The sequence below is a fragment of the Melospiza georgiana genome, chromosome 14 (assembly GCF_028018845.1).
Source record: "Melospiza georgiana isolate bMelGeo1 chromosome 14, bMelGeo1.pri, whole genome shotgun sequence".
Classification (NCBI taxonomy): Eukaryota; Metazoa; Chordata; class Aves; order Passeriformes; family Passerellidae; genus Melospiza; species Melospiza georgiana.
This window is the reverse complement of record NC_080443.1, coordinates 3,334,287-3,359,152: the sequence shown is the minus strand read 5'-3', so window position 1 is coordinate 3,359,152 and position 24,866 is coordinate 3,334,287. Positions and strand designations below refer to the sequence as shown.

At 45.2% G+C, this 24,866-nt stretch overlaps 1 protein-coding gene across 2 annotated transcripts in view; it reads right to left on the bottom strand.

Moving 5' to 3' along the window:
* The window catches only part of SLC7A10 (solute carrier family 7 member 10), a 40,983-nt gene that overhangs the window by 5,751 nt on the left and 10,366 nt on the right, over positions 1-24,866 (bottom strand). The window contains exons 2-7 of one of the 2 annotated variants that reach the window (XM_058033919.1): positions 11,823-12,027; positions 5,752-5,903; positions 3,924-4,049; positions 2,856-3,009; positions 1,017-1,140; positions 818-921 (exon numbers count right to left, since the gene is read on the bottom strand). In XM_058033919.1, the coding sequence (XP_057889902.1) occupies positions 818-921; positions 1,017-1,140; positions 2,856-3,009; positions 3,924-4,049; positions 5,752-5,903; positions 11,823-12,027 (865 nt within the window). The remainder of the gene's footprint in view (positions 1-817; positions 922-1,016; positions 1,141-2,855; positions 3,010-3,923; positions 4,050-5,751; positions 5,904-11,822; positions 12,028-24,866) is intronic. The other variant, XM_058033920.1, reaches the window with a different exon arrangement.

Here is a 24,866-nt window from a genome sequence, read left to right as displayed (position 1 = left end):
CTGGGAACATCTCAGACCTGCTCTGAGATGCCAAAATACCTCCAAGGACCATCTGCTGGCCAGCATTGTCTCTTTACCCAGTGAGGGGTGATGGCTCTGAAGGTTGTGTGGGTATTTACAGTGCCAAAAGGGGTTTGGATAAGGTTCAACATGCCTTAGCTTTTCACTTTTAAGTGTACAGCCTGTTACATATGCATGCAACAGCCTGTTGCATTTCATCACACCCATGAAAAGGTTGGGATAAATAATTTTCCCAAGGTACTTCAGCTGTTTCCTCAAAAAACATTGTAACTTCTAAATTAAATTAAGACAGGTCAGTTATTATAAACAGACTTTATTTATGACAATCTTACAGACTTTACAGATTCTGGCCCAGCTATCAGCACTATGCATGCAAAGCATCTTGCTTGAAAGGTGATTTCCCAGCATTAAAATGCCTGCAGCTGAGTGCAGCACCAGGCCCCAAAACTCCTCCTTGAGCAAAGCACAGTTTAGCTGTGAGCTACTGGAACTTTATTGATATAAAATTATTTTGGTTCCATGCTAAAGCTGTGTTTGGCTCTCACTGTGAATTATTCCACACCTGCAAACACTTTCAATAACTCATGAGGATTAATTTGCAAGAAATTTCATGATTCAATATTACATTTGCTGATTTGAAACAGAATAATTCATAACTGATTGTATCCAACACACCCAACAACAAACTCATGCTCTACAACATCCAAAATGTCTAGCTAGCATTTCTCTAGCAAATGCAATTAAAACAGCCCCTCCCCAAATTAGATAACGTTCATAAAATTGTACTCCATCTAACCTTGATGAGGTAAAAAGGTATCCATTTATTCCTCCAAATGTAGATAGGGCCACTGAGACTGGCATAACCCAGGAAAAATAGCCCAGTAACTTTTCACCAAATGTCTAAAGCAACAGAAGGCAGAGAAACTGAAACACACTGCAAAGCACAGCACTGAAATCAAAGTGTGGTGGTACGTGCAGGGAATGGTTTTACTTACTACAGCCACAGCGTTGGAGGACAAGAGCTCGTGGGGAGACATGGCAGTGAAATATGCAATGTTGGTGAACGTGTACACAAATGTCACCAATGGGATGGATATGAATATGGCACGAGGCAGGTTCCTGATAAGAGAATTGGGAGGGTAGATAAGAGATTACAACCATACACAGTGAGATCATGACAGTGGGGTGGGGCCTGGGTGAGCTCCCTGGCTGTGTCTGTGAGGGAAGCTGAGCTCCCCACTGCGGGGGAGAGAAGGCTGAAATGAAATGCTGTGTCTGCAGGTGGGTGCCTTGGTCTGTGAGGGGTGCAGAGCTTTCCCAGCTCTCTGCCCCACTGCAGGTGAGAGAAGGCTGAAATGAATTGCTGTGTCTGCAGGTGGGTGCCTTGGTCTGTGAGGGACGCAGAGCTTTCCCAGCTCTCTGCCCCACTGCAGGTGAGAGAAGGCTGAAATGAATTGCTCTGTCTGCAGGGACCTCCAGGGGACAGATACCATGAGCTGCCTTGGGGCTCTTGATGGGGACTGGGACAGACTGGGACTGAAAAGGGAAACCTACATTTCCCAAAAGCCCTGGGGACAGGCACTGTGGTGCAATAAAATGTGTTGTTTTGCTTCACCTTCACCTGCTCTCAAAAGAAAGGGGGTCCTGTTGTTCAGCTGCTGCCCTGGCCCATTGTGTACCCTAAATCTGGTCTGGTTATTCAACTCACAGTAGTACAGATGTACTTGATATCCAACCCAGAGAGCTTCCTAGAGGTGCACACCTGAAAAATGCATTCTATATCTAACAGAATGCATTTTCCTCTCTGTGTCAGATTTGGGAAAAAAAGTTTTTTGTTTAACCTTGTGAATTTGAATAGATTAGTAAAAGGAGAAAATGGTTTTTGTTATCCAATTTTTTTTAATACTTTAATTTCTCCACTAAGGCTGCAACAATAATTTTTAAAAAAGGCCATTTGCTCCATTCTCTATTTCTCAGCCAAGGCCATATTTACCTTATTTAAGTAATAACTTTTTTATTGTTCAGCTTTGAAATCGTGGTGGTCCATTAAAATATTATTGTTTAATAAGGAAACACATTACCACACTTTCTTTATTTCTGCCAAATCCCTGGACACTTTGCCACTCACTGGTGTGCACAGATGCTCATAAGGCTGTAGCTTTAATTCCTTCCCATCCAAGCTGTAATAGCTTCCATTTCTTGCTGTTTAATTGCTGTGTGCACTGGATGCCCAGGAGTAACTAATGCTCCAAGAGCTGCTCTTGACATTTGCCATCCCACTTTATTAACTCAGAAATGTTGAAACATTTGAGCTTTGCTGAACTAAAATTCCCTTTCCCTCCAGCCTTCTCAGGCTGCTTGTGATGAATCCTTTCCAGCCCTTCCCATAGCCAGGATCAGCAGTGACCCAGGGTAAGCTGCCTTGGCAGTGTGTGCCACTTCTGCTGCACAAATCATCTTCTCTTTCAGCCGTCTGTGGGAGAGCTTTGGGTGAAAAAGCAAAGCAACTTCCAAATAATTAAACTATTTTATGACAAAGAAGATTCTTCCTGTAGATATTTGTGTGGCACCTCATCCATGGTTAATTTTCTGCTCTGGAATTGAATAGTGACATAAAGATCCTGCCTTGTCTGTGGCTGCTTTGATGTTCATACCTAATTTCAGTGTTTCTGTAACTTGCCTGCTATCTGTTCTGAACAAAACTCTGTCTCCTTTGGAAAGACCGGTCCCACAGCCATGGAATGACATTGCAGCCCCTGATGGAATGAGAAATGCTCCCAGAGAGCTCCCATGTCTCAGCACTGCAGGGAGGGCACCGTGAGGGGGGTACTTGCCTGCGGGGATCCACCAGCTCCTCTGTTACATAGTTCAAGAAGTTCCAGCCACTGAATGCAAAGGACCCTTGGAGAAAAGCTAATGCTAAATGCCCCACAGATGGAGTCATCCAAAATCTGAATGCATTGCTTGGTGTCAGCTCTTTGTAGTTTCCTGCATAGAGAGTGCAAGGCAGATGTTAGGCCATGCCTACCCACCTCACAGACTTTAAATATGTAAGATTTTGCTTTTTATTCTTTATTAGAGCTGAGCCCTCATGCTGTTCATGGCACCATGGGCTGACAGAGCAGTTGCAGTGCTTTGTGCAGGACAGTGTCCTGGTGAGGCAGCTCCTGCTCTCCACCACCACATCTGTGCCACAGCAGCTCACGGGACCCTTTGGCAGCCTGCTCTGGCTGAGGGTGGATCCTGGGCAGTGCAAATCCCTGCCTGCTCTTAATGACATTCTCTTTTACAAGAGTTTGGTGTTATTTAGGAGATATCCTTTAAAATAAAATACCTATGGGCCTGAAAGGTTTGTCAGGACTGTAGGACTAGCACCACTGAGAAAACAAGTTTTCTGTTCTCTGCAAATGTCACATTTCTTCATCCTTTATATGACCCATGATAAAAATATTATAGGTCTTTTGTACTTTTGGCTTTCCAATAACTGGTGAATCAGTGAGACATTTTTCACCTTAGTTTAATCTTATAAGTGACTTTTTGTAGGAAATTGGACTAGTGCCTGAAATGAAGCAGATATCATCCTGCCCTAGGCAAAGCATTGCTTATTCATTTTACATCCAGAACACTTCAAATTAAGGAATGAACAACAGATTAAAAATGTTAAGTAACTATTCCAAAACATTTTATTCTATCAAAGCCTACAAGGTGGGCTGGAAAGAGACTTTTTAAAGAGGATATAGCTGATTGCTCCCTGGTGTCAGCTGTGTCAGTGTGCAATCCCACAGCTTGGCAAAACCCAGCACACCTCCAGGTCAGTTTGTAAGGAGGAAACATTGCAGTAAGTGGGAAAAATCAGGTCTATCAACAGTACTATAGCAATGACAGAGTGTCTCACAGAGTACCTTTAAAGATCTGGATGAAGCCCACAACAATGATGAGGGTCAGGGCTAAGAGTTTTCCTGCTGTGAAAATATCCTGGATGCGCGTCGCCCATCGCACGCTGGAGCTGTTCACCCATGTCAGGAGCACTGCAGAGCAAAAGGCTGAGTTCAGTGGGATGAAATTGTGCTTATTTGAGAATGTACAGCCAAAATAGTGAAAAACACACTCATGTTCTATTGAAACAGGCTGACCCCCATGGCAGGGAGAAATGATGAGGAGTCCATCTTATCAGAAGGCTAATTAATTACTTTATTATACTATATTATTCTACATCATATTACATCTAAACTGAACGTGCCAAGCACTCAACTGCTCAGAATCTCATGACTGGCCCCTGATAGTCCCCCCCACACACACACCTGGCCCTGACAGATCAAGGAAACAAAACACCATCACTGTGGGTAAACAATCTCCATATTGCATTCTACTTTGGCACAGCACAGGCACAGCAAATGAGATGAGAATTGTTTTTTCTTTCTCTGAGGTTCAGAGAATGTGAATCCCAGCAATATTCTTGGGGATATTTCCTTGTTTTTCTCTGTGAAGAGAAATGTGGTGACCGTGTTCCTGCAGGGAGCTCTAGCATGGCCAGAACGAGGGTGAGGAGGAAAATTGCCTTTCCCAAGCTGCAGGAGCTTCCCTGGCAGCCATCAGCCCCTGGGTGCTGCCACAGGGGCTCTCCCCAGCTCAATAACTGTGCCTGAGCCCGTGCCCAGTGTGTTTGGGTTTTGAGTTGTTAGAATGGCTCTTGAGGTATTAAAAGTCTTTTTTCTTACTTAGCCCTGTGCTCAAAGAAGTTGGGATTTTTTGGGTTTGGTTTTTAAGGTTGCCTTTTTTTTTTTTTTTTTCCTAATACATTCTTTTTTGGATTTGTGCAGGTTTGTTTAGCAGGTTGGGTTGAGGCACACTGACCACCCTTGGGGCAGTGTTATCTTTTAAACTAAAATCTATGTGTACTTTATTTACAGTTATTTTTTAATACTTATGACTTATGTTAGACAGTTTGTCTTTATTTTAAACTAGAGAAGTGTCACTATCATAGAAGTGTCACTATCATAGCACAAGATAGAGGACAAGAAGAAGAAGACGACAGGACATGCTTAGATTCTTCTATTTTACTTCTTGAACCCCCAGTCTAAAAACTTTAAAATTCTACTTTTTCACTTTGTGATAAATTCACTATCATTTTATTCAAACTTTTGTGGCTTTTAACTCTTTGCACAAAGTTGGTCATTGTTTCCATGGGCTAAAATCAAAGGCACAGGTGGTTTTGACTCCATGCCAAGGTCTCTGAGCCCCCTGCCAGGGTCTGGAGTCCTCCAGGGCAGCCAGAGGAATGTCCTGGGTTCTGACAAGTGTGAAGGATCATTGCCTCCTCTCAGGAACAGTGAAAATCTCCAGTCCTGCAGCTCAGCTTTGCTCCTGCCAGCCCCAGCAGTGGCTGGTGCAGAGCTGGCTGCACTCTGCCTCTGCACACTCGTGTGTGAGTGTGAGAGAGAACAGGAGGGGCTCACAGGGTGGTGGTGACCCGTGCCAGGTGCCCATGGGATGGTTCTGCAGTCCTGCCCCATCCCACATGCTCACCTGCCACCACTTTCCCTGGACCCACAGGGGTTTGGGTGCCTTTGTGCCTCCCCCCAGGACAGAACATCCCACACCAGCCACCACAGTGCCTCTCCTGGGACCTCCCCACGGGCCTTTGGAGCTGGGGCTGACCCCAGCCTGGCTGGAGTGGCCCCTTGTAAAACCAGGGCAAGATTTGTGTGTGTGCAAGAAGCAAATACTTACACAGACACACCATGGAGAGGATCCTGGAGGCATTATAGGGCGGGATGCAGTTGGGGAAGACAGGCTGCAGGACATAGTTGGAGAAGGTCAGTGCAATGACAGCCAGACTGGTTGGGTACATGATAAGCACTGCACTCCACAGCAGCAGAAACCTGCAGAGACAAGGCAAAGCACAAGAGAGCTGGTGCTGTGCTGGAGGAGGGGACACACAGCCAGCTGTGCACAGGGAGTCAGGGCTGGACACCTCCACCCTGTCACACACACCAGTGGGACCCTCCTCAGCCCTTCTCCCGTGTGCTCAGCACAATATGTATTTTAAATCAAACACTGTAAAGCAAACATGGCTTAGGAATGTGTGGAAGAGTGAGGATTATGACCAGCAGGCATGTTTGGGTTTAACTCTGTGTCTAGAAAGGAGCTCTGCTGCTCCTGGGCTGACATGGCACCACAGCAGACAGCAGTCCCTACACTGAAGGCACCTCTGAAAGGTTTTGGCTGCAGCCAAAGGCAGCAGCTGCACTTTTGGGACTGCTACCAACTCCCTGCTGGTCCCTGCTGCTGTTGGCTCTGTGAGCCAGGCCAGTGCTGCAGGATTTGTGATGGATCTCACAGCTGGGCTGGCTGCCTGCCTCCAGCTGTGGCTTCAGGTGATTGCACCCAACAAGGTATTGTGCAAATATAAAGTGTGAGATATTTTGGTTTTCCATTCTGTGCAAAGGAAAAAAATACTTAAAAAGTCAGCAGTGGATCAGGTTAGTCTTTAAAAATATTTGAAGTATTATTATTTCTATTGTGAGAAGTAATCATTGCAAGAAAGTGAAGCTTTCCTTGCCATGTATATACACACACACACACACAGACACACACACACACAGAGTCATTCATTCACATGCATGCACAAGTATAATGTGCAGGGATGCATGACACAAGTGAGGATTTGAGATGATATTTCCAAATAAGACAGTATAATTTCTATATTACATGGGCTGCTCTTTAGGGGCTGCACCCACCCTGCTCCCAGCCCTGAAATCTGCCCACCTGAGGGAGCCTCTCTGTGTCAGCAGCCTGAAGGCAGTGCTGCTCCTGGCTGCTCCTCAGCTGAGCTGCAAAATGTCTCAGCCCCATCCTTCACTTTCCCTTCTTGCTCCTGAGAAGGATGGGGCAATTAATTAGCTACCACAGTTAATTTGGTGAACCAGACCAATGTCAGAGCTGGGTACCTTCCCAGCTGCCACTGTAGTTTTTTACAATAAACTCAGCAGTTTTTTCTTTCTCTTTATTTTGTTGTGTGAATCCCTTTTTAGGGTTTTTTCCCCCCTCAATTTCTAATGTTTTTCCTTGTGGTTCAGAGCAGTTTTCTCCAGTGACTGCTTTGTGCTATTTGGTGTTGTTGATGATGCACCCAGCTTGGGACAGCTCTGCAGGTCCTGCTTGCTGAGTTAACTCTGCTGGTCCACACTGAAGAATAAACAGGACCTAAGGACTACAATAACAATTTGCTGAATATAATTTGGATACTGATGGTGCTGCCTGAGCTGTTTTGTGTGGCTGTTGACTGGCAGGGCCTTTGCAGAGGCTGCCAGTTTTTCCCTGCCATGTTTTTCTTCAAATTTTACACAAATTTTTAGCCTACATATGTAGGCTGAGAACTGTGTAAAACATTCAGTGGGGAGAATGACTCTGAAAAGACTATTTCAGGCAAAATTTGCCCTGGTTTATATGCTGTAATATGGAGTGTGGGGTAGCTGGTATTGGGTAGAACTTGGTTTAATGGGAATGGATTAATGACAGTCATGGAACTGAAATGCAGGATTGATAACACAAATTAAAGAAAATGCATAATTTTAGCAGAGGGGGGACAAAGTTGCACTGTCAAATGTGAAGCTCAAAAAAGAGATGGCAGCAAAACAAGAAGGAAGCTTTGCCTAAGGTATAGGCCCACGTTAATGGTGTTTCTACATGTAAGTCTTAGTTAAAACCTATTTCTGAGAAAAATATCTCCTTGCTGGTCACTGAGATCACATTTCCATCCTTAAACAAGCAGCTGTGGGGGCCAGGGGGCAAGGCTGGCATGAGCCACGTGCTCACAGTGCCAGCAGCTGCCAGGGCTGGGGCCCAGCTGGGAATGAATGGCTGCTCCTGGGGAAAATGGCTCATGGGAGATGATGTGGGAGAGAACACAGCATGGCACACCTGGAATCACTTTGTTCTTCAGCTGGAAAGTGGCAGAATTATTGCCCTGAGGGCTGAGCTACAGAGCTGGAGATGGAACTCAACCCTACAGCTTTTCATAGTTACTCTGTAGCTGGGATCACAAAAGTAAGAGAAGTCAAATCTTCTCTTGTTGCTGACTGAGAAGTGATCAGATTTTATAACAGGTTTGAGACAACTGAATGTAAAGAAAAAGGAAGATGTAACTCATTGGTTGGGTTTGGTTGGTTTTGGTTGCTTGGTTGGGTTTTATTTTTCTGAACACTGGAGTTTGCATGAGAAATCTGAGCTCCTGCACGTGCTGGTGGTCAAGGAGCAGGTGAAATAATCTCTGTACCTGTATTCCAGCTGCTGGCTGGGTGGGCTCTGCTGTGTTTGGTTGCTGAGCCACATCCAAAGTTCCCTGAAGTCCATGGCCCACAGTCCATCAGTGTGTACATGAGTGAGACCCTGTCTACTCAGAGCCCTCCCTCTGTCCTAGGAACAGCCTGGGGTGAGTGGTGCCTCCTGCTACCCCTGGGCAAGTGTGGCATTCACGTGGAGTGCCACCCATCCCTGGACCAAAACTGAATTTTTTGCAGATACCTCAGTATACTAACTCCCTCACCTGTGGAAAGAAATAAACAACATGGTTTCACCTGGGTCCTGAATAGTCTAGTGGACTTGGTGAAATTGGTTCTCAAATATCTGTTTGGGATATGCCTGTACTCCCTCAAGGATCTCAGATATATTATGGATTCAAAGCAGCCTATGAAAATTAAAACTCCAGTGTACCCTACTTGTGCATTGGCAAAAAGAAACAGTTTGAAACAGATGCTGTAGTACAGCTCAGGAAAAACTGGACTGGTTTAAGCTGGAGCCAGTTTGAATACAATTAATGCCATCCTACATTGCTGGATGACTTACTGCCTTTGGAAAATTCAAAATTTTGCAATAACGAAAAAGAAACATGGAAGTATATTTGAAGCATGTTACACTTGCAGTTTGGAGTGACACTTATGAAAGCTCTGGCTGCAAACTCTGCACTGATTTTGGTGGGCATGTATGTCCAGAGAGCAGGCTCTGCTGTGGTAGCTGCAGCATGACTGCTGAGCATTCAGAAGGAGTGGTATTGATCAGAAACTCACTGCAGGGTTTGTTCTTCTGCAAGAACACCTATTAAGGCCTCTATTTATCATTTGGGGTGATGTTCTTTTTCCTCAAACAGACTTGCAGGCCCACATCATGCAAGGAGAGCTGTGCTCAGAGGGCTCCTGCAGCACAGGCTGTGGCCATTCCCTGCAGTTTGTGCTCACACACAAATGCTATTTAAAACCACAATGATTCCTAAATAGAGAGGAAAGCAGGAGTTTTTCTCTGGCACCAGACCAGAGCCTGGTAATACTGGAACCCTTCCTCACCTGTTCCTCCTCCCTTGGCCAGAGGAGCTGGGCAGTATCCCTGCTCAGGGCTGTCCCCAGCCAAGGTTTGCCATGACCACCACTTTCCAGCAGTGCTTCGTGCTGTCCCTGAGCTATCCAAGGTGGCCCTGTCCTGCCTCTGTTACTGCATTCAGCTCCTCACATCACAGCAATGTGATTTTTTCAATAAACAGTTGTGCATCCAGCTATCAGTAGTGCCAGACACAGAAGCTGGGGCATGGAGTACTCCAGTAGCTGTCACAGTCAAATGGTATTTATTTGTGCCTTGTATCTGTGCAGGAAAACCTGCATAAATATATAAAAAATAATAAATGGGAGGATTTTGGGAGACAGGGACAAGACAGCAGAAGTGGAGTTGTTGTGGTCTGGGTGGGTACAGCTGTGCTCTTACAACAAACACCTTTTCATAAATAAATATAAATAATAAACCAAAACATCCAGCTGGTCACTGGCAAAGTCAGATGCACGGGAAAGTCAGGTGCACTAAAGCTTTGTGTGCTGAGTTTGATGTGCTCAGCTGTAGAAGGATTAAATCAAAAAGCAGCAGTGGTTTTTGTGCCAGGGAGGCACAGGGCAGCCCCTTGAAGCTCAGCCTGCCTGTGCCCAGCCAGGGCTGGATGGGCACTCCCAGGTGGGGAGCTGGGGGTGCTGGAGCTCCCAGAGCTGCAGCCTTTGGGTGGTGGCTGAGCAAAGGGCAGCAGGGCACAGTCCCAGCTTGGCTTTACTGGAAAAGCTGACCCCAATCCCCCTTTTACACCAAAACCTGCCTGATGGCTCTTGCCTAGTGCACCCTTTGTCACAACAGTGGGACTATTTCTTTCCTTGAGAGAGAGCTAACATCTCTACACAGAAGGATGGGAGCACTGCTTCCCTTCAGGTCACAGGTTGTGCTTTTTTAATATTGCCTGTGCATTACAAGCCTGGACACCAAGTGAGTGCTGCCCAAGCTGAATCTCCTGCCTGGGGAGGTGAGGCTGTCCCCAGGTACATGCTGGGCAGTGATCAGTCAGCTGCTGGGTGGTTTGTTACAGCAGCTGCACATCTTGGTGGTTGCAGGCACCAGACAAGTTCTCTGAAGTGGCAGAGGGAGCTGAGGAACAATTTAAATTAATTTTAATTGAATTAAATTCAATTTTAGTGGTACTTGATTTCTAAGTAGTTTCATTTTCTCCCTTAGAAAACACAATTCCTTTGGTTTTGTGGACCTCTCATGTTGCTGGCCTCCTTACAGTGATGTTCCAGGGGTGGGAGTTGTGGGGTTCTGTGCTCTCAGTTGCCCTGTCCCTGCTTGCAGACCCTGCTCCTGTCAGCAGGCACTGGGGGAGCTGCTGCTGCAGGGCCCTGGGGAAGCAGAGCTCTGCTGGGCTCCTGCCCCATGAGAGGACACACCTGAGTGGAGCTCAGCTCTGGTTAGCCAAGCCAGTGCTGCTGTTGCCCCCATCTGTTCTGTGATGTCAGTGTAATTTTCTGTGCAAAGCAGGACAGCAGTCAGAGGAGAGATCCCATCAGCTAAAGAAACACAGACTTCATGAACCAGCAGAAGGCAATGGCTGAAGCTTGGCAAGCATCAGAAATGCCCCTGTGAGCAGGCATGTCTGCAGTGCTGGCTGTGCCTGTGTGGCACTGAGCTGAGGCAGAAATGAGAGGACAGCCTTTGGGACAGGGTGACAGACTGCCTGTGTTGTGCCTGTTCTGATCTGTCCTTGCTCAGCAGCCAGCTCAACTGTTAGAAGCTCATTTTCCATCTCACATGAGAAGGAATACTCTGGTTTGGTGGGGGTTTTCCTTACTCTTTCTCTAGTTTTCTGTACTGGTGCTTATTTTTCTTAACTAAACCACCAGCATGTGGTCTGGCCTCTCTACTCACAGTGAGGGAGCTACTCAGAACATTCTGGTGCTTCTCTAGTAGTCTGTGAGTACAGGCTGACAGCTTAATTAATTGTGTTGAATGCATCAAAAAGTGTACACTAAGAAAGATAACCTCCTCTCACTTGTCCCTTCCTCACATCAGTACTATTTTCAGAGAGAAATCCTTCCCTGAGTTAGCATTCCCCCTCTCTGTATTTACTTGGTGATTCTGGACAGCAAGTCAAGCAGCTTTGTTTTATTTGTGCTGAGCAGCTCCAGCCTGGCCTGGGATGGGTAAAACTCTTCCACACAGGCACTGATCATTCATGGCTTGCACACAGGAACATCACTGAGACACAGCATCACCTCCTCTGTCATGGACTTGGAGGGAAGTGAAAGGATCTGTCACCTTCCCTTGGAAACAGCACTGGGAGCTCTGTGTGGGGACAATTTGGTATTTCTAACACAGAACAGAAAGACTGATTTTGCCGAAGCATTTTCATTAACAAATGTTGTCTCTTCCAAGTTTCCCACACCAAACACACAACATAAATGTGCTTTCAGATCAGTTTATAGAGAGAGGGTACTTACCCAGCCAACCCACCAAAAATCTCAGTGACATAGGAGTAGTCCCCTCCTGACTTGGGGATGGTGACCCCCAGCTCCGCGTAGCACAGCGAGCCCAGGGCAGCCACGCCGCCCCCCAGCACCCAGATGATGAGAGCCAGTCCCACCGAGCCTGCGTGCTCCAGAACTCCTTTGGGGGAAATAAAGATCCCAGAGCCTATGATGTTACCTGCAAAGGACAACACGGCAGCAGTCAGGGAAACGAAAGTAAATAGTTGGCTTTTATTTGTTCAAAAGAAGGGAAACAAGCCCAGAGCCCCCACCCAAACAAAAAGCACAGCCTTGCCACCCCTGTGCTCCCGTTTCAGATTTTGTATGACTGCACTGTTTCTGATTATGCCCTGGCAGAAGTGCTGCCATTTGTCAGCAATCAAAGATGCTAAATGTGTGCTCAGCTCTGCTGCTGAGGATCCATGAGTTTTCTGGCACCAACTTCTTCAGCCTGCCATGCCCAAGTGTATTACTGCAAGGAGTTAGAAGTGACTTTGTAATGAAGACTTTTCATCCACTCCTAAGAGGAATTTGAACAAGTTAAGGCAAATTTCCAGGGAGTTTGGGAGGTCAAAAAAGAAGAGAATAGCATTGTCTGTAACGATGGGCCCAAAAGGTGTGCTTGCCACCAAGGATGGATTTAAGATTGTGCTTGAAAAAGCAATCTCAAAGTCTGAAATATTAAAAATCCATAAGCATTTTGTACTTGCAATAGCTGTGCTGCTTAGTGATCAGCCATAAAATGTAAAGTTATAATGTGGCATGGCTAAAATGTTGGACAGCATGAGACAATTGAGATGATGTGAGTTCAGGCAGTGCTGGGTATAGAAAAGGAGCGCTGGAAACCTCCAGATGCTCTTTTTCCATGTGGGACCAGTGTGTGTTACATTGTGGGCAGCTGGCTCAGGGCTGGGCACAGAGGGTGGCAGTGGCTGGGTTGACAGAGGATGGCAGTGGCTGGGCACAGAGGGTGGCAGTGGCTGGGCACAGAGGGTGGCAGTGCCTGGGGTGACAGAGGATGGCAGTGGCTGGGCACAGAGGGTGACAGTGGCTGGGCACAGAGGGTGACAGTGGCTGGGGTGGCACCAGACTGGGGCCTGTCCCCAGTGGGGCTCCGCAGGGCTCCACCCTCAGCCCTGAGCCCAACACCTTCACTCATGGTCTGGAGCAGGACCCAAAGGAGCCCTCAGGGAGTTTGGGGATGGCACTGAATGAGGAGGAGCTGTTGGCTCCTTGGAGGGCAGACAGGCCCTGCAGAGAGCCCCAGGCAGTGGCAGAGCAGGGAAATCCCAGCCATGTGAAGTTTTCAGGCCATGGCAGAGCAGGGCAATCCCAATGCCAGCCATGTGAAGCTCAGGCCATGGCAGAGCAGGGCAATCCCAATGCCAGCCATGTGAAGCTCAGGCAATGGCAGAGCTGGCTCTGCCCTGGCTCTGTGGGCACACTGAGAGCTGCAGAGCAGCTGCAGGAAGGGCCCTGGGGCTCCTGGCCTGTGGCCACTGGAGCTGAGCCAGCAGTGCCCTGGGGACAGCAGGGACATCCCTGTCCTGGGCATCAGCCCTAGCACTGCCAGGCCTGGGGGATTGTTCTGCTCTGCTCTGGGCTGGGGCAGCCTCACCTTCAGTGCACCAGAGCATGAGGAAGACATGAAGGCATTGGAGAATGCCCAGAGGAGGCCATGAGGGTGGGGAAGGGTCTGCAGGGGAAACCTTGAGAGTCTTTGGTGCTGCTGTGTGCCACAGTTTAACAGTTGTACTTGTGCATATGGAGAAAGACCTTAAATGATAAAAACCCCTTAAAAATGATCTGCTATGTGCCAGCATACATACCTGTGCACCTGCATTTTCCACAGATCAATGTGCCTGAGCACACTGCACTGCTGGGAGGAGCTGGTGGTGCTCTGGGGACCATGCTGAAGTTCAGACACAGTGTTTTTTACCAAGATAGACCTGTAGGTTTCCATACTGAATAAATGCCCAAAGACAGAACAAGCCCTAAATGGGTCCACTGGCTCCTTTCCTGCCATCTCTTCCTACCCTTGTTCACCTTAGCTCAGGTTTGCTGGTATTTTGGCAGCAGAGAGCAGATGCAAAGGCTCACCCTTCAGCAGGCTCTCAGTTTCCACCCCTGTCCCTTGGGTCACCTTTCCACGTTGTCCATACATGAGGAAAGGATGCAATCCAAACGCAGCCGGGCATCCCTCAGACTGGTAATGGACAAGAAATCCAAGGTTCCAGGGGGTCTGCATGGTGCTGGCAGGGTCTGCCCTTTGTGCTGGCCAGGGGCTGAGCTGGGTTGGCTGTGCCCACTCAGCTGTGGGGGGTGGACAGAGCTGCAGGGGGGTGGCAAGGGTGGGGGATGCAGAGACAAACATCAGCAGCACCAGGGGAAGCAGTGGGATCTGGCCATGCTGTGAGACACCCAGGGGAGAGAGCTGGCTCCTGGTGAGCTGTAACTGCAGAGGGAAGGTGGTGGCAGTGATGTGGCACAGTGCAGGCTTGTGGGGATACCAGTTCTTGGTTTCTCTGAGTCTGGATTGAAGGCACTTGAGGTAGTTCATGTTCAGACTCAGGGGGTCATTATTTCTAATCAGTAAAACAGTGTCACTGCTGTGAGTTCAGCACCTTTTCATTAGAAGGCACAAAATGCCCAACAATCTCTTGTTACAAGGTCTTTTAAGACTAAACTCTCCAATTAAGAACTGACACCTGGATTATTTCCCTTTTAACCCAATAACTGATCCCAAAGAGCCCCCAGTGGGGACTTTTCTGCCCAATTACAAAATGCCACCCAAACCCATGGAGAAGAAACCCAGGATGACACCCTGTGCCCTCCATCTCGCTGCCATCCACAACACACTAAAAATCCCAAACCTCAATTTCTCACCAGGTGATACACCTACACTGCTCTCTGTAATCTATTTCACACTTTTGTGGGTTCCAGTCTGTCTTGAAGTCTGGGAAACTTTCTCCATGAGGGAGGGTCAAAGTCAGCGCTGCCCTGGGGGTCAGGGCACCCCAGAGCAGACACAGAAATATTCCTGGTGCCCTGGGTTTGCACAGAGGCTAAATAAAGATGATGTGTGTTTTGAATGCTTACACTCAGCACTGTCAGAGCTCTCTGTGTTTCATGTTTCTGCCCCCAGGAAGGAGCTTGGTTCATCCCTGGCAGCCTGGCTGGTGGGCACTGAGGGGCACTGGCACTGGGGCTCTTACCCAAATCCAAATGGCTGCAGGGAGGAGGTGTCTGTGGCCTCCTGTTATGGTAAGACTTCCAAAGCAGTCCTCCTCATCTGCAGCTCTGTCTGAGCTGGAAACAGCCAGAACTTTCTTTGTTTATGGAGAATATGTTCTGGGTGCAACTATCTGCAGGAGCAGGACAGGGACCAGACACATTTCTGGATAATTCTTTCATACAAGCATTCTACTAATTTTTTTTGGTAGAAGATTAAATAGTGATTTAATTTTGTAGAAATTAAATAGTGAATCATATTTTAATAAATGTAATATCCTTCATGAATGAATAAAGAATAAGGCAAAATTACCTTCCAAAGTCATTATGGATTTCATATTACTTTGCACTCACAACATGTGCAAAAGCCATATCAGTAGGAGTGGAAGTGCTACACCCCTTCTGATAACAAAATGTTCTTATGAAAATCTGCCATGAATGTGGTAAATGTGCCCAAAAAGTACCTTCACTTCACTTAGTGTAGGACATGTTTACAAATAGGTGGAGATACTGAAATGCTCCAGAAATGAAGATGTCAGAAACTGCCTGGTGAGAAGCAATTTTCAGGAGGTCTTGGTCAGCAGGATCTGGAGGGAATTTGGTGAGCAGCTTTAGGGGTGAGAAAATGCAGCATGCACTCTTTCCCATACACAGCATTGTATTTTGTCATCTCTTGTTTCTTGGTGTTTGTTTTTTCCCCTCCTTTTCACAATAATATGGAATCATTGGTATAAAAATACCATGACAACCTCAGCTTTTGTTTAAAAATTATGTTACCAACAATTATGAGTCAGAACGCAAGCAAAATATCCTGAAATATATATATATATCACTTCTGAGATCTTATCCAGTGTCATGATTATTTTCTTTTTTTGGGACAATGTTGAGAGAAGTTTCCACATCCTAGAAAAATAGGAAATGGGGGAAGGGAATACAAAAGCAAAAAAAAGGAAAAAATATCCGTGTCTCTTTATCTCTCCAGTCAAGTAACACATCCAGCAGTGCTGGTAGTAAAATTGGTAGAATGTTTGCATGGAAGAACCATCAGAAATGTGTCTGGTCCTTGTCCTGCTCCTGCAGATAGTTGCACCCAGAAGGCATTCTCCTTAAAGAAAGAAAGTTCTGGCTGTTTGCAGCTCAGCCAGTCCCAGATGAGGAGCCCAGCCTGTTCTCTGTGAGCTGCATGCTCAGCCCGAGCAGCCAAACCTGTGAATCCTGGGCCAGGTGAACGAACCCAAACCAGCAATGTGGGTGTGAAGTGGGTCCAGCCTCTCCCTTCAGCCATGCTCCATCTCTGCCTCAGTGGAAGTGGGTCCCAAACCTGGTTTTCTGTGAAGAGAATGCCAAACCCCCCATCCTTTCAAATCTCCAGTTGTTTATCTAATTGTGTTTAGGATCTTTTGTGACCTGGCCCTGGAATGGGTTTCCAGACCAGTCACACACATGCAGTGTGTGGTTTGGCTCTGAGGTCAGCACTTCATGTGGAGCTAAACCATTTGGGAACTGTGGTAAATGATGTGACAATTAGAACATTTGGCTTATTGAAAAATCCAGTGTTTTCATTTTGCCTTTGGCTTTTGAACTATGAGAGTGCATTTGGGGTTAGATGTGGGGTTTTGATGTCTTTTAATATAACTATGAGAACTGAAACTCATTTCTTAAACAAAAGCTGAATTCTCACCAAAACACTTCAAGAACTGCACTTTGAAGGAAAACAGTATCCCTGTGCTTGTGAGAAAATAAAGGGACTTGGTAATACTTGGCATATTCACTTAGTATGCAAAATCCTTAGGGCATCTTTCATTTATCTGCAGCACACAATACACACAGACTATAAAAACTGGATCTTGCAGCTTGTTGAAAGCATCCCTCAGTTCTGTAAAAATTGATTTATTATATTTAGAGACCATATTTGGTCTTTCTTGGATAAAACCAAGCAATTTCCTGTATAGCTAGCAAAGAAAAATATCACTCATGCCTTTTTATTGCATGCGCATTTCTTTAAAGATCTGTTGTACATCTGAAATTCTGGATGTATCAGTAATTATCATTCCATTCCACTTTTTTCCTTGCAAGCCTTCTGATGAAATCCTTTCTTCTATTCTTTTAGTATAGTTTGAATATAATATATATCATAAAATAATAAACCAGCCTTCTGAAACATGGAGTCAGATCCTCATCTCTTCCCTCATCCTGGGACCCCTGCGAACACCACCACAAACCTGATTTCAGGTTCAGCTCTCTCTTGATATATTGGTGTACTGTGTCCTCAACAGGCAGTTTTCACTGAGAATAGAATAATAATCAAAAAGTTCTCCCATTCTCTCAGAACTCCCACATCCAGGTGGACATTGCCCAGGCCAACAGGATGACAGTCTGTGTCACTGCATAAAAAAGTTCTCTTATCAACAAATGCTGAAGCTTTGCATCCTGCCTAGGAATTATAAATAAATATATCTTTTTTCAGTAGAAAATATTGTAAAGAATTGAGAATCCTGTTTGGCAACAGCAACAAAGGAGCTTAATCAAAAGGAATTGTGCTTTGCAAACTGTCTCAATCCAAATTAAATATGAGGTGGATTATGTCAATAATGTAACTCATCATGGATATTTATTTATGTATGTATTTAGCAGAAATCTGCTAAATGAAGCAGCTTCTGGTGCAGCTAATTGCCAGTTAATTGGCTCCCAGGAGTTAAGCACTCCCAGCTGAGGATGCCAGTGACCAGTTTTGACTGCCACTGCCCCTTTGTGAACTCAGGGCATGACACGGATACAAAGCCAGTCAAGAAGTAAAATGCCCAGCTCATAATTTTGGTGCAAACTGGAAACTGTGTGGCAGCACAGACAGTCCCAATGGCTCTGCTCATTCCCAGAAAATGAACTTGCTGCTCTCTGCCCTGGCTGAGCCCCGTGCCAGGAGGGGAGGCTGCCATGCAGCACACAAGTGCACATCCAGTGCAAGGATTGAAGTGTCCCCTCCTCCCCCTCTGAAATACAAAGAGTAAATGAAATTCTGCATCAAGACAACAGGTCCATAAAATTGCTAGGCTGTAGGGACTCAGTGGAATTAAAACCATCAAACACTTCAAGTGCATTTTCTTAACCTCTAGTCAAACATGAATTTAGGCTATGTGGCAGTTAAGGTATTTGATGCAATTTCCTGGAGTTTTTTTGCTTTTAAATAGCATTCAGAAAACTCTTAGTGAAAAACAGATAAAGAATAAAAGGATCTATAAAGCCTGGAATTAAAATAATAGCCATTTAATTTCATATGCAAGTAAAAAAATGGAATTTCTGTATCACTGGAAAATGAATTATGGCTGCTCTGCTAATATGCTTGCAAAAAAAAAAAAAAAACAAACTCAAAAAGGGCTGTAAAAATAACAGTGATAATTTAATGTTTACAGGGATTAGTATTTAACAAAATTAAACTTAAAACCTGACTTCAAATATTTATGTTAAAATTCCTAGCAAGCCAGAACATGACCAGCCATTATAAACTGCTGTTCCAGCATTCCAACAGGATTTTACTGTGTTAAGAATTTATAATCTGATTATACTACACACAACTTTAAAGATTTAAAAAATCAGGCTGCTTCAAATACTGAGAGTTTTCCTTAACTTCTGTTAGATGTGTAAAGATCATTTACCTTCTGAGCACCAATATGCAGGTGTAGTCCATTAGGGCTTGAACAACCAAGTTTTCTAACAATGAAGTTGTGGATAGAACAGAAAACTGAGTTAAGGAAAGAAAATATTTCAGGCATAGCTTCACTAATGATACCTGATGCAGCCTTACTGTTCCAGTGATTAGGGTTAGATTTTGCTATTGCATGAGGTACTGTGGAGAGCTGTAAATAATTTAAATTTCTATATATTAAAAATCAATACCTGCTCAGCGAGGCACAGCTGTGCCCTGCCCAGCTGCACAAAGGACAGGGAAATGCAGACTTGCCCATGTGGTGGGAAATGGGCTGGAAATATCTGTTATCTGGAGAACCTGTGGCAAGGATGGAATATCATCCTTATCCTGAATTTTAGTGAATGTTACTGTGGATGCCAGATATTTGGGTTGCTGTTCTCCCTAGTAAAAATCCAGTCTGCAGGATGATGACATGTATCCTTCCCCAGAGAGAGAGCAACCTCTGCCTTCTCATCTGTTATTGTAAGAAAATATAGGAGTTACTAAATTGCAAAGACCACTGATACACCTTGTGCATGGCAGCTGCATTGTTGTGATTTTGGGAGTGTGTTAGGCAGCTGTGCAGCAATTAGATGAAAAAATCACAATCTAGAGAAGAGCAATCAAGGTAAATTTTAGCTAACCTCAGTCTTCACAGGACCTTTAATATATCTGGGGCCATTTGAATGGTTCTTTAAAAGTAGTAAGCCACACATTTGGCTCTGGCTTAAGGTATATAAACTGCTTGATGATGAGGGTTTGTTTGGATTCCCTTTCCACTGGCAGTGGAAGGCAGCCCTGCAGGAATGCAGTACTCTAATTCTGCAAGATGCATTTATGGCACTGCAGTGCTTTGCTCTTCAGCTGGAGCCTGCTGCTTGCCACAGGAGACTGACCATGCTCAGGCCATCAGTAATCCAACCTCTGCCCAAGTACCCAGCAGCTTAAACCCACAAAAATCTGGTGGTTTAAAATTTCTACCTTCTTGTAAAATTAGTGATAATTTGTCAATTACTGTTGTTCAACAGGAGCGGGTTAACCAAGAGAAACTTAATCAGGAAAGCTTTTAAGCCTCTGTTTTGGTAACATGGTATTCACAAAATACTTTCAAAGCAGGTTCCTTTGGCATGTGTTGACTACTTGTAGGAAGGGCACATCTGTACCATAAGGACCTCACTGAAGGAGATAAAATGTGGGGATATTCTCATTATAGTACTTGAGTCAAATGCAGATGTTCCAATAACCAAAACCAGCCCTGGAACCTCTGATCCAGTCCTCTGGCTGGCAAGCATCATGCTCTCCTGCAATTAGATGTTTGTATTTGAGCAATCCTGAGTATGTATGTGGGCATACACTAGGTTTGATAAAACAATTTACAAATCCTTTTGTCCTTTGGTCCAAAATTGCAGGACATACAACTGAGAGGGAAACCTGGTTGTCCCTATCAGTCAGTGCCAGTGCTGCCCTGCTGGAGAGCAAACATCCAGCACAGATCTGCACCAAGGCAGATAAATGGCCAGAGGTGCTGGGGATCAGGCCTCTCAGGAGAACATGAAATAATAAAGATGACAGATATCTGCTAGTACATGGTTTTATTCAGTTTGATTTGATTAACACTGTTACAGTGTGTTTATTTCAAAGAAGAAGTTAAAGCCTCTATGATAGGATTTTGTTGTTGCTCTAAACTGAAACTCCTTTTATTCTGCTAATCCTTTCACAGGCTGCAGGCTCTGTCTCCTCTTTTCAGGCACACAGTCCACTGCTTTATTTCCTGCTCCTCTGTTCTGACTCTTGTACTTGGTCTGACTTCTCTACTTCCTTCACTTCTGACTTGCTCTCCTCTTCTCTTGCCAGCGTTGGGGTATGTGGGCTGCATTTCATTACCATGGAGAGGAAACCTCAGCCTCCCTTGCCCTTCTCTGTGGCTGCAATGATAAGGCAGAAACATCAGGAAAAGCGTTCTCCTGGGCACTGGGAGACTTTTTCAGTGGGATATTCTCACTGGGAGCTCCCACACCCTGCTGCACTCAGAGCAATACAGCTGTGCCAGGAGGGGATCACAAAAGCCTGCTGCTTTTGCTGAGCTCCATATTGCACCTTCCTCTTTTGCCTTTTTCCTTGGCATCAGGGGCCTTGAGCAGGGTTTGTGGCAGGGCAGTGCTGCCAGGTAAGCATGAGGGAAGCCCACAGACAGCTGCAGAGCAGCAATTCCCCACTGGCAGTGGCACCTATGGGGAACAGAGGCTCAAACTTCCCCCTGACTGTGGGACATAAAGGAGCTCTGTGACCCTTGAAGCAAGGGAGAGAGGCTTCAACCCTCCTGCTGATTTCCAAAGAGAAACTGAGTGCCAAGCCTACCTTGGTGTTGTGAGAGGGACATGGAGGATCCCTGTGACAGTGCCTGGGTTGCCCTGGTAAGAAGCTGCAGCTCTGCCCACTGACTGCTCTGCAAACACTGCAGCTTTTTGTGGCTTTGGCCCTTGGTATCTGTCCAACATCTGCTTTCTGTGCTCTCTGCATCTCAATATCCTGACTGGGAATTTTACCTGCAAAGGGCAGAAATGTGTTGTTAAATCCCTGGTGTAGAAATGGGAGTGGGTAAAGCTCTGCCCTGCAAGCATGCTGGAGGACATGGGGGTCTTCTCTAGGACACTGTGAGACTGATAAATTCTGATTTTAAGGAAAGCACCTGACAGTGGAGATTGGTCCTTCTGTGGTGGCTTAGGGGGCAGATGCCAGCCCATTCAGCTGATTTAATATTTGTCCCTCAGCTGAGAAATCCCACAAGTGACAGCTGCATTTCTCACAGGGCTCTCTATACCTGCAATGATTTTTGGTATTTACCAAGAAGAAAAGCACCTGACAGTGGAGATTGGTCCTTCTGTGGTGGCTTAGGGGGCAGATGCCAGCCCATTCAGCTGATTTAATATTTGTCCCTCAGCTGAGAAATCCCACAAGTGACAGCTGCATTTCTCACAGGGCTCTCTATACCTGCAATGATTTTTGGTATTTACCAAGAAGAAAAGCAGTTCCAAAATGCTGCTTTAAAGCTCACCAAGTCAGCTGTGGAAACAGCCAGAGTTCAGCTGTGCTGGGCAGTGCTGTGGCTCAGACAGGACAATGTGACAGCCACAGCTCTTCAGCAGGCCACCCTTCAGCCCTGCTCATGCCAATGGTAAAGATCCCTGCACCATCTTTGAAGCATCATTTGTTTTATGGGAAATGCTGGATTTTCCCCCTTTTTTCTCCCCTCAACTCTATTCTTTTTGCTGACTGATTGATCACAGTGAACAGATTATTAAGTCTGGAAAATCCATCAGCAGCTGCTGCCCAGTGGGAAAGCCTCTTGCTGTCCATTCCTGAAAACTGTCAGTCCTTAAGGATGTGCCATTGGCCAAATCAGAAAGATTAAATAAAACATCAGGATGCAATTTGGAGAGTTACACAGCAAACAGAAGGATTTTTTTTGTCAGACAGGTGTAGGCTCTAGAGGAAGAAAGCAGCCTAGAAGTTGGCACATTTCTCTGACCCCCTCATTGCTCCACATTCCCTGCTTACCTCTGCAGCTTTCTGCTCTGAAAAATGTTCCTTCCTGCAAATTAAAAACTTTGTTTGCACACATTGGTGTCCTTGCAACCCTCAGCTATGGCTGCCAGACACCCATGTGTGCCCTGCACCAGCCAAGGGACACTGTGGGGATTTATGGGGCAGCATGACAGGAATGAGCAGGTCTGGAGAAAAAAACACAGCTTGAACTTGATGGCTCAACTGCAAAGAAAGCAAAACCTAATTCCCACTCGTGCCTCTGATTTTCTCTCAAATTACTGGGTTTTATGCCTTCTGCTCTGATCCCACAAGGATGAGCCCTGCAGAAGTGTCCTCAGGCTAGTTGGTGGATTTTTGACTGTGCTTACACAGCAAACTTGGGATCCATCAAGAGCATCTCTAAACCAGGCATCACTTCATCCTTGATTTCTGAAAGGATATAATGGGAACTTCAGGATGCTAAACTTTCAAGGTAAAGCTTATTCTTCAATAATACCCTGAACAGTAAAAGGCTAAAATGTTCAAAGTGCCTTCCTGAATTGCAATTCCTGGCAATACATGTTTAAAACAAAGCTATGTGAAAATGGCAGTAACAAATCATCCAAATACTTCAACTGCTGTGGTATAGCTCATGTTATTGAGAAGATTGATTTAGAGTCTCCTGTAAGGTCTACTGCCACTGCCTAGGATCTTACACAACCTTATTTTGGATGCAGATGTAAACAAGACATGAACTTCTTAGCAAAGCTTGGGGAAGTTGCAGGTTTCACACCTCCTTAAAAGAAAATCATTCAATCTCCTGAGTTTACATTCTTCTGGCTGTAAATCTGGGTTAGTTTTACCTCTTAGCATGGTAATCTCAGCATTCACATCTCTAAGTGGCTTTATCTCTGTTTTATCAAGGAATACAAAGATAGTCTATGGTCAATGAACTGAGGTGGAATTTAAAAGCAATAAATTAAAAAAAAAAAGGTATTTATGCTTCCTGGGGTGTGCACAGCTATTGCACAATGATACCTGATTTAAAGCCTGCACTTAATTCAAAATGAACTTTGGTAAACAGCTCAACCTGAGTTTAAATGAGATTTACAAACACTTACCAGCTCAGTGTACACTTTGACAGACACCACTTATGATGCTGTGTTTCTGTCCTCATGTATTTAGAACCAGTTCTGATTTGTATCTTGACTTTATTTTTAAATATATGATTTATTTTAAAGAACCTGTTTAGACAATTTTACTGCAGAGAATCCTGGATTTCCAAAAGAAATGGCAGCTTTTCTTGCAGTTCTCAAATATCTTTGATCTGGGAATTCAAGGACCTGTTGTAATATGATCAGGATTTAGCAAAATTGCTATATAATATTCTTATCCATGTATGAATCTTGTATTTGCAGATATCACAACTACCTTTTGAAATTAGGTATCTTGAGAATTATGAGACTTCATGTTGCTCACTGATGTCTTTATGTAACAGGTTTATCTAAGCAGTTGACCAGCTCTATAAAAAATTCATCAAAAGAATGTCACTCCTGTCCCCTGAACAGAAAAACTTGTTCATAGAATAGTTTGAGTACACAGAAACATGGAATAAAATTAGCTAATCCTGCAAAACAGATGTTAACACAGACTTGAACATCCCTGTATCACAGTGTATGGGACCCTGCTTATAATCCACATTTTCTGTTCTAGCTTTGTAAGAGTTGGAGATCTGTCTTGTTTTCTGCTTTCCTGGTTTCCTAAAGTATCAGACTTATGGTTGAAGCATGTTCTTTACAAATGTCACTTTACAGAAGTTTTCTCCTTGGTTTTTGGTTTTTCAGTTCTAGTGCTTCTGAGCAGCTCAGCCAAGAGCTCCTCAGACTATTTCAGAGGGCCTCAAAGGAAACAAAGGCATTTCAATAGATGGAATATTCACAGACCTTTTCAGGGACGTTCTGTGAGATGGTGGCTAGAAGTGAATTTGCTGCTGTTTCCCTTTGTGTGCCCCTCTCCCTGTCTGAAACAGAGGATGATCCCCACCCCAACAGAGGATGCTGCTCCTGTCCCTGGCTGTGTTTGCTCAGTGACAAGAGTGCTCAGTTTTGGATTTGGGGTGCAATGAGGGAATGGGCCTGGCCCTGTGAGTTCAATGAATGAGAACAGCTTACACTTGTTGGCTTTGCTCTCTGCTGTGCCAGCTGAACACAGCAAGGCTCATTCTCTGACTGCCAGCCTTGCTCAGGTATGTAGGCAATCAAGGATTAATGAGTTTGCATCTAGCTGCTTTCATTTAATTTAAAGCCTATGAGGCAATGGAGTCCTCCACTCCTGATGCCTCCAGCAGGATTTGAGGGACTTGGGACCAGTTAAGAAAAGGGTCTTTAATTTTCTGTCAGGAGCACAAGCATGTGAAGGAGAGCTGTTCCTTCTGTATGCACTTGTAATATGTACAGGATTGGGCACCTTTTGTAAAGTCTGCTTAAATCTTGCTGTGTTGCTAGGGAACTGGCCCTGTCCACAACCAAAAAACATGGAGACATTGTGTCCTACTGGTTTCTGGCAGAGTTTACCAT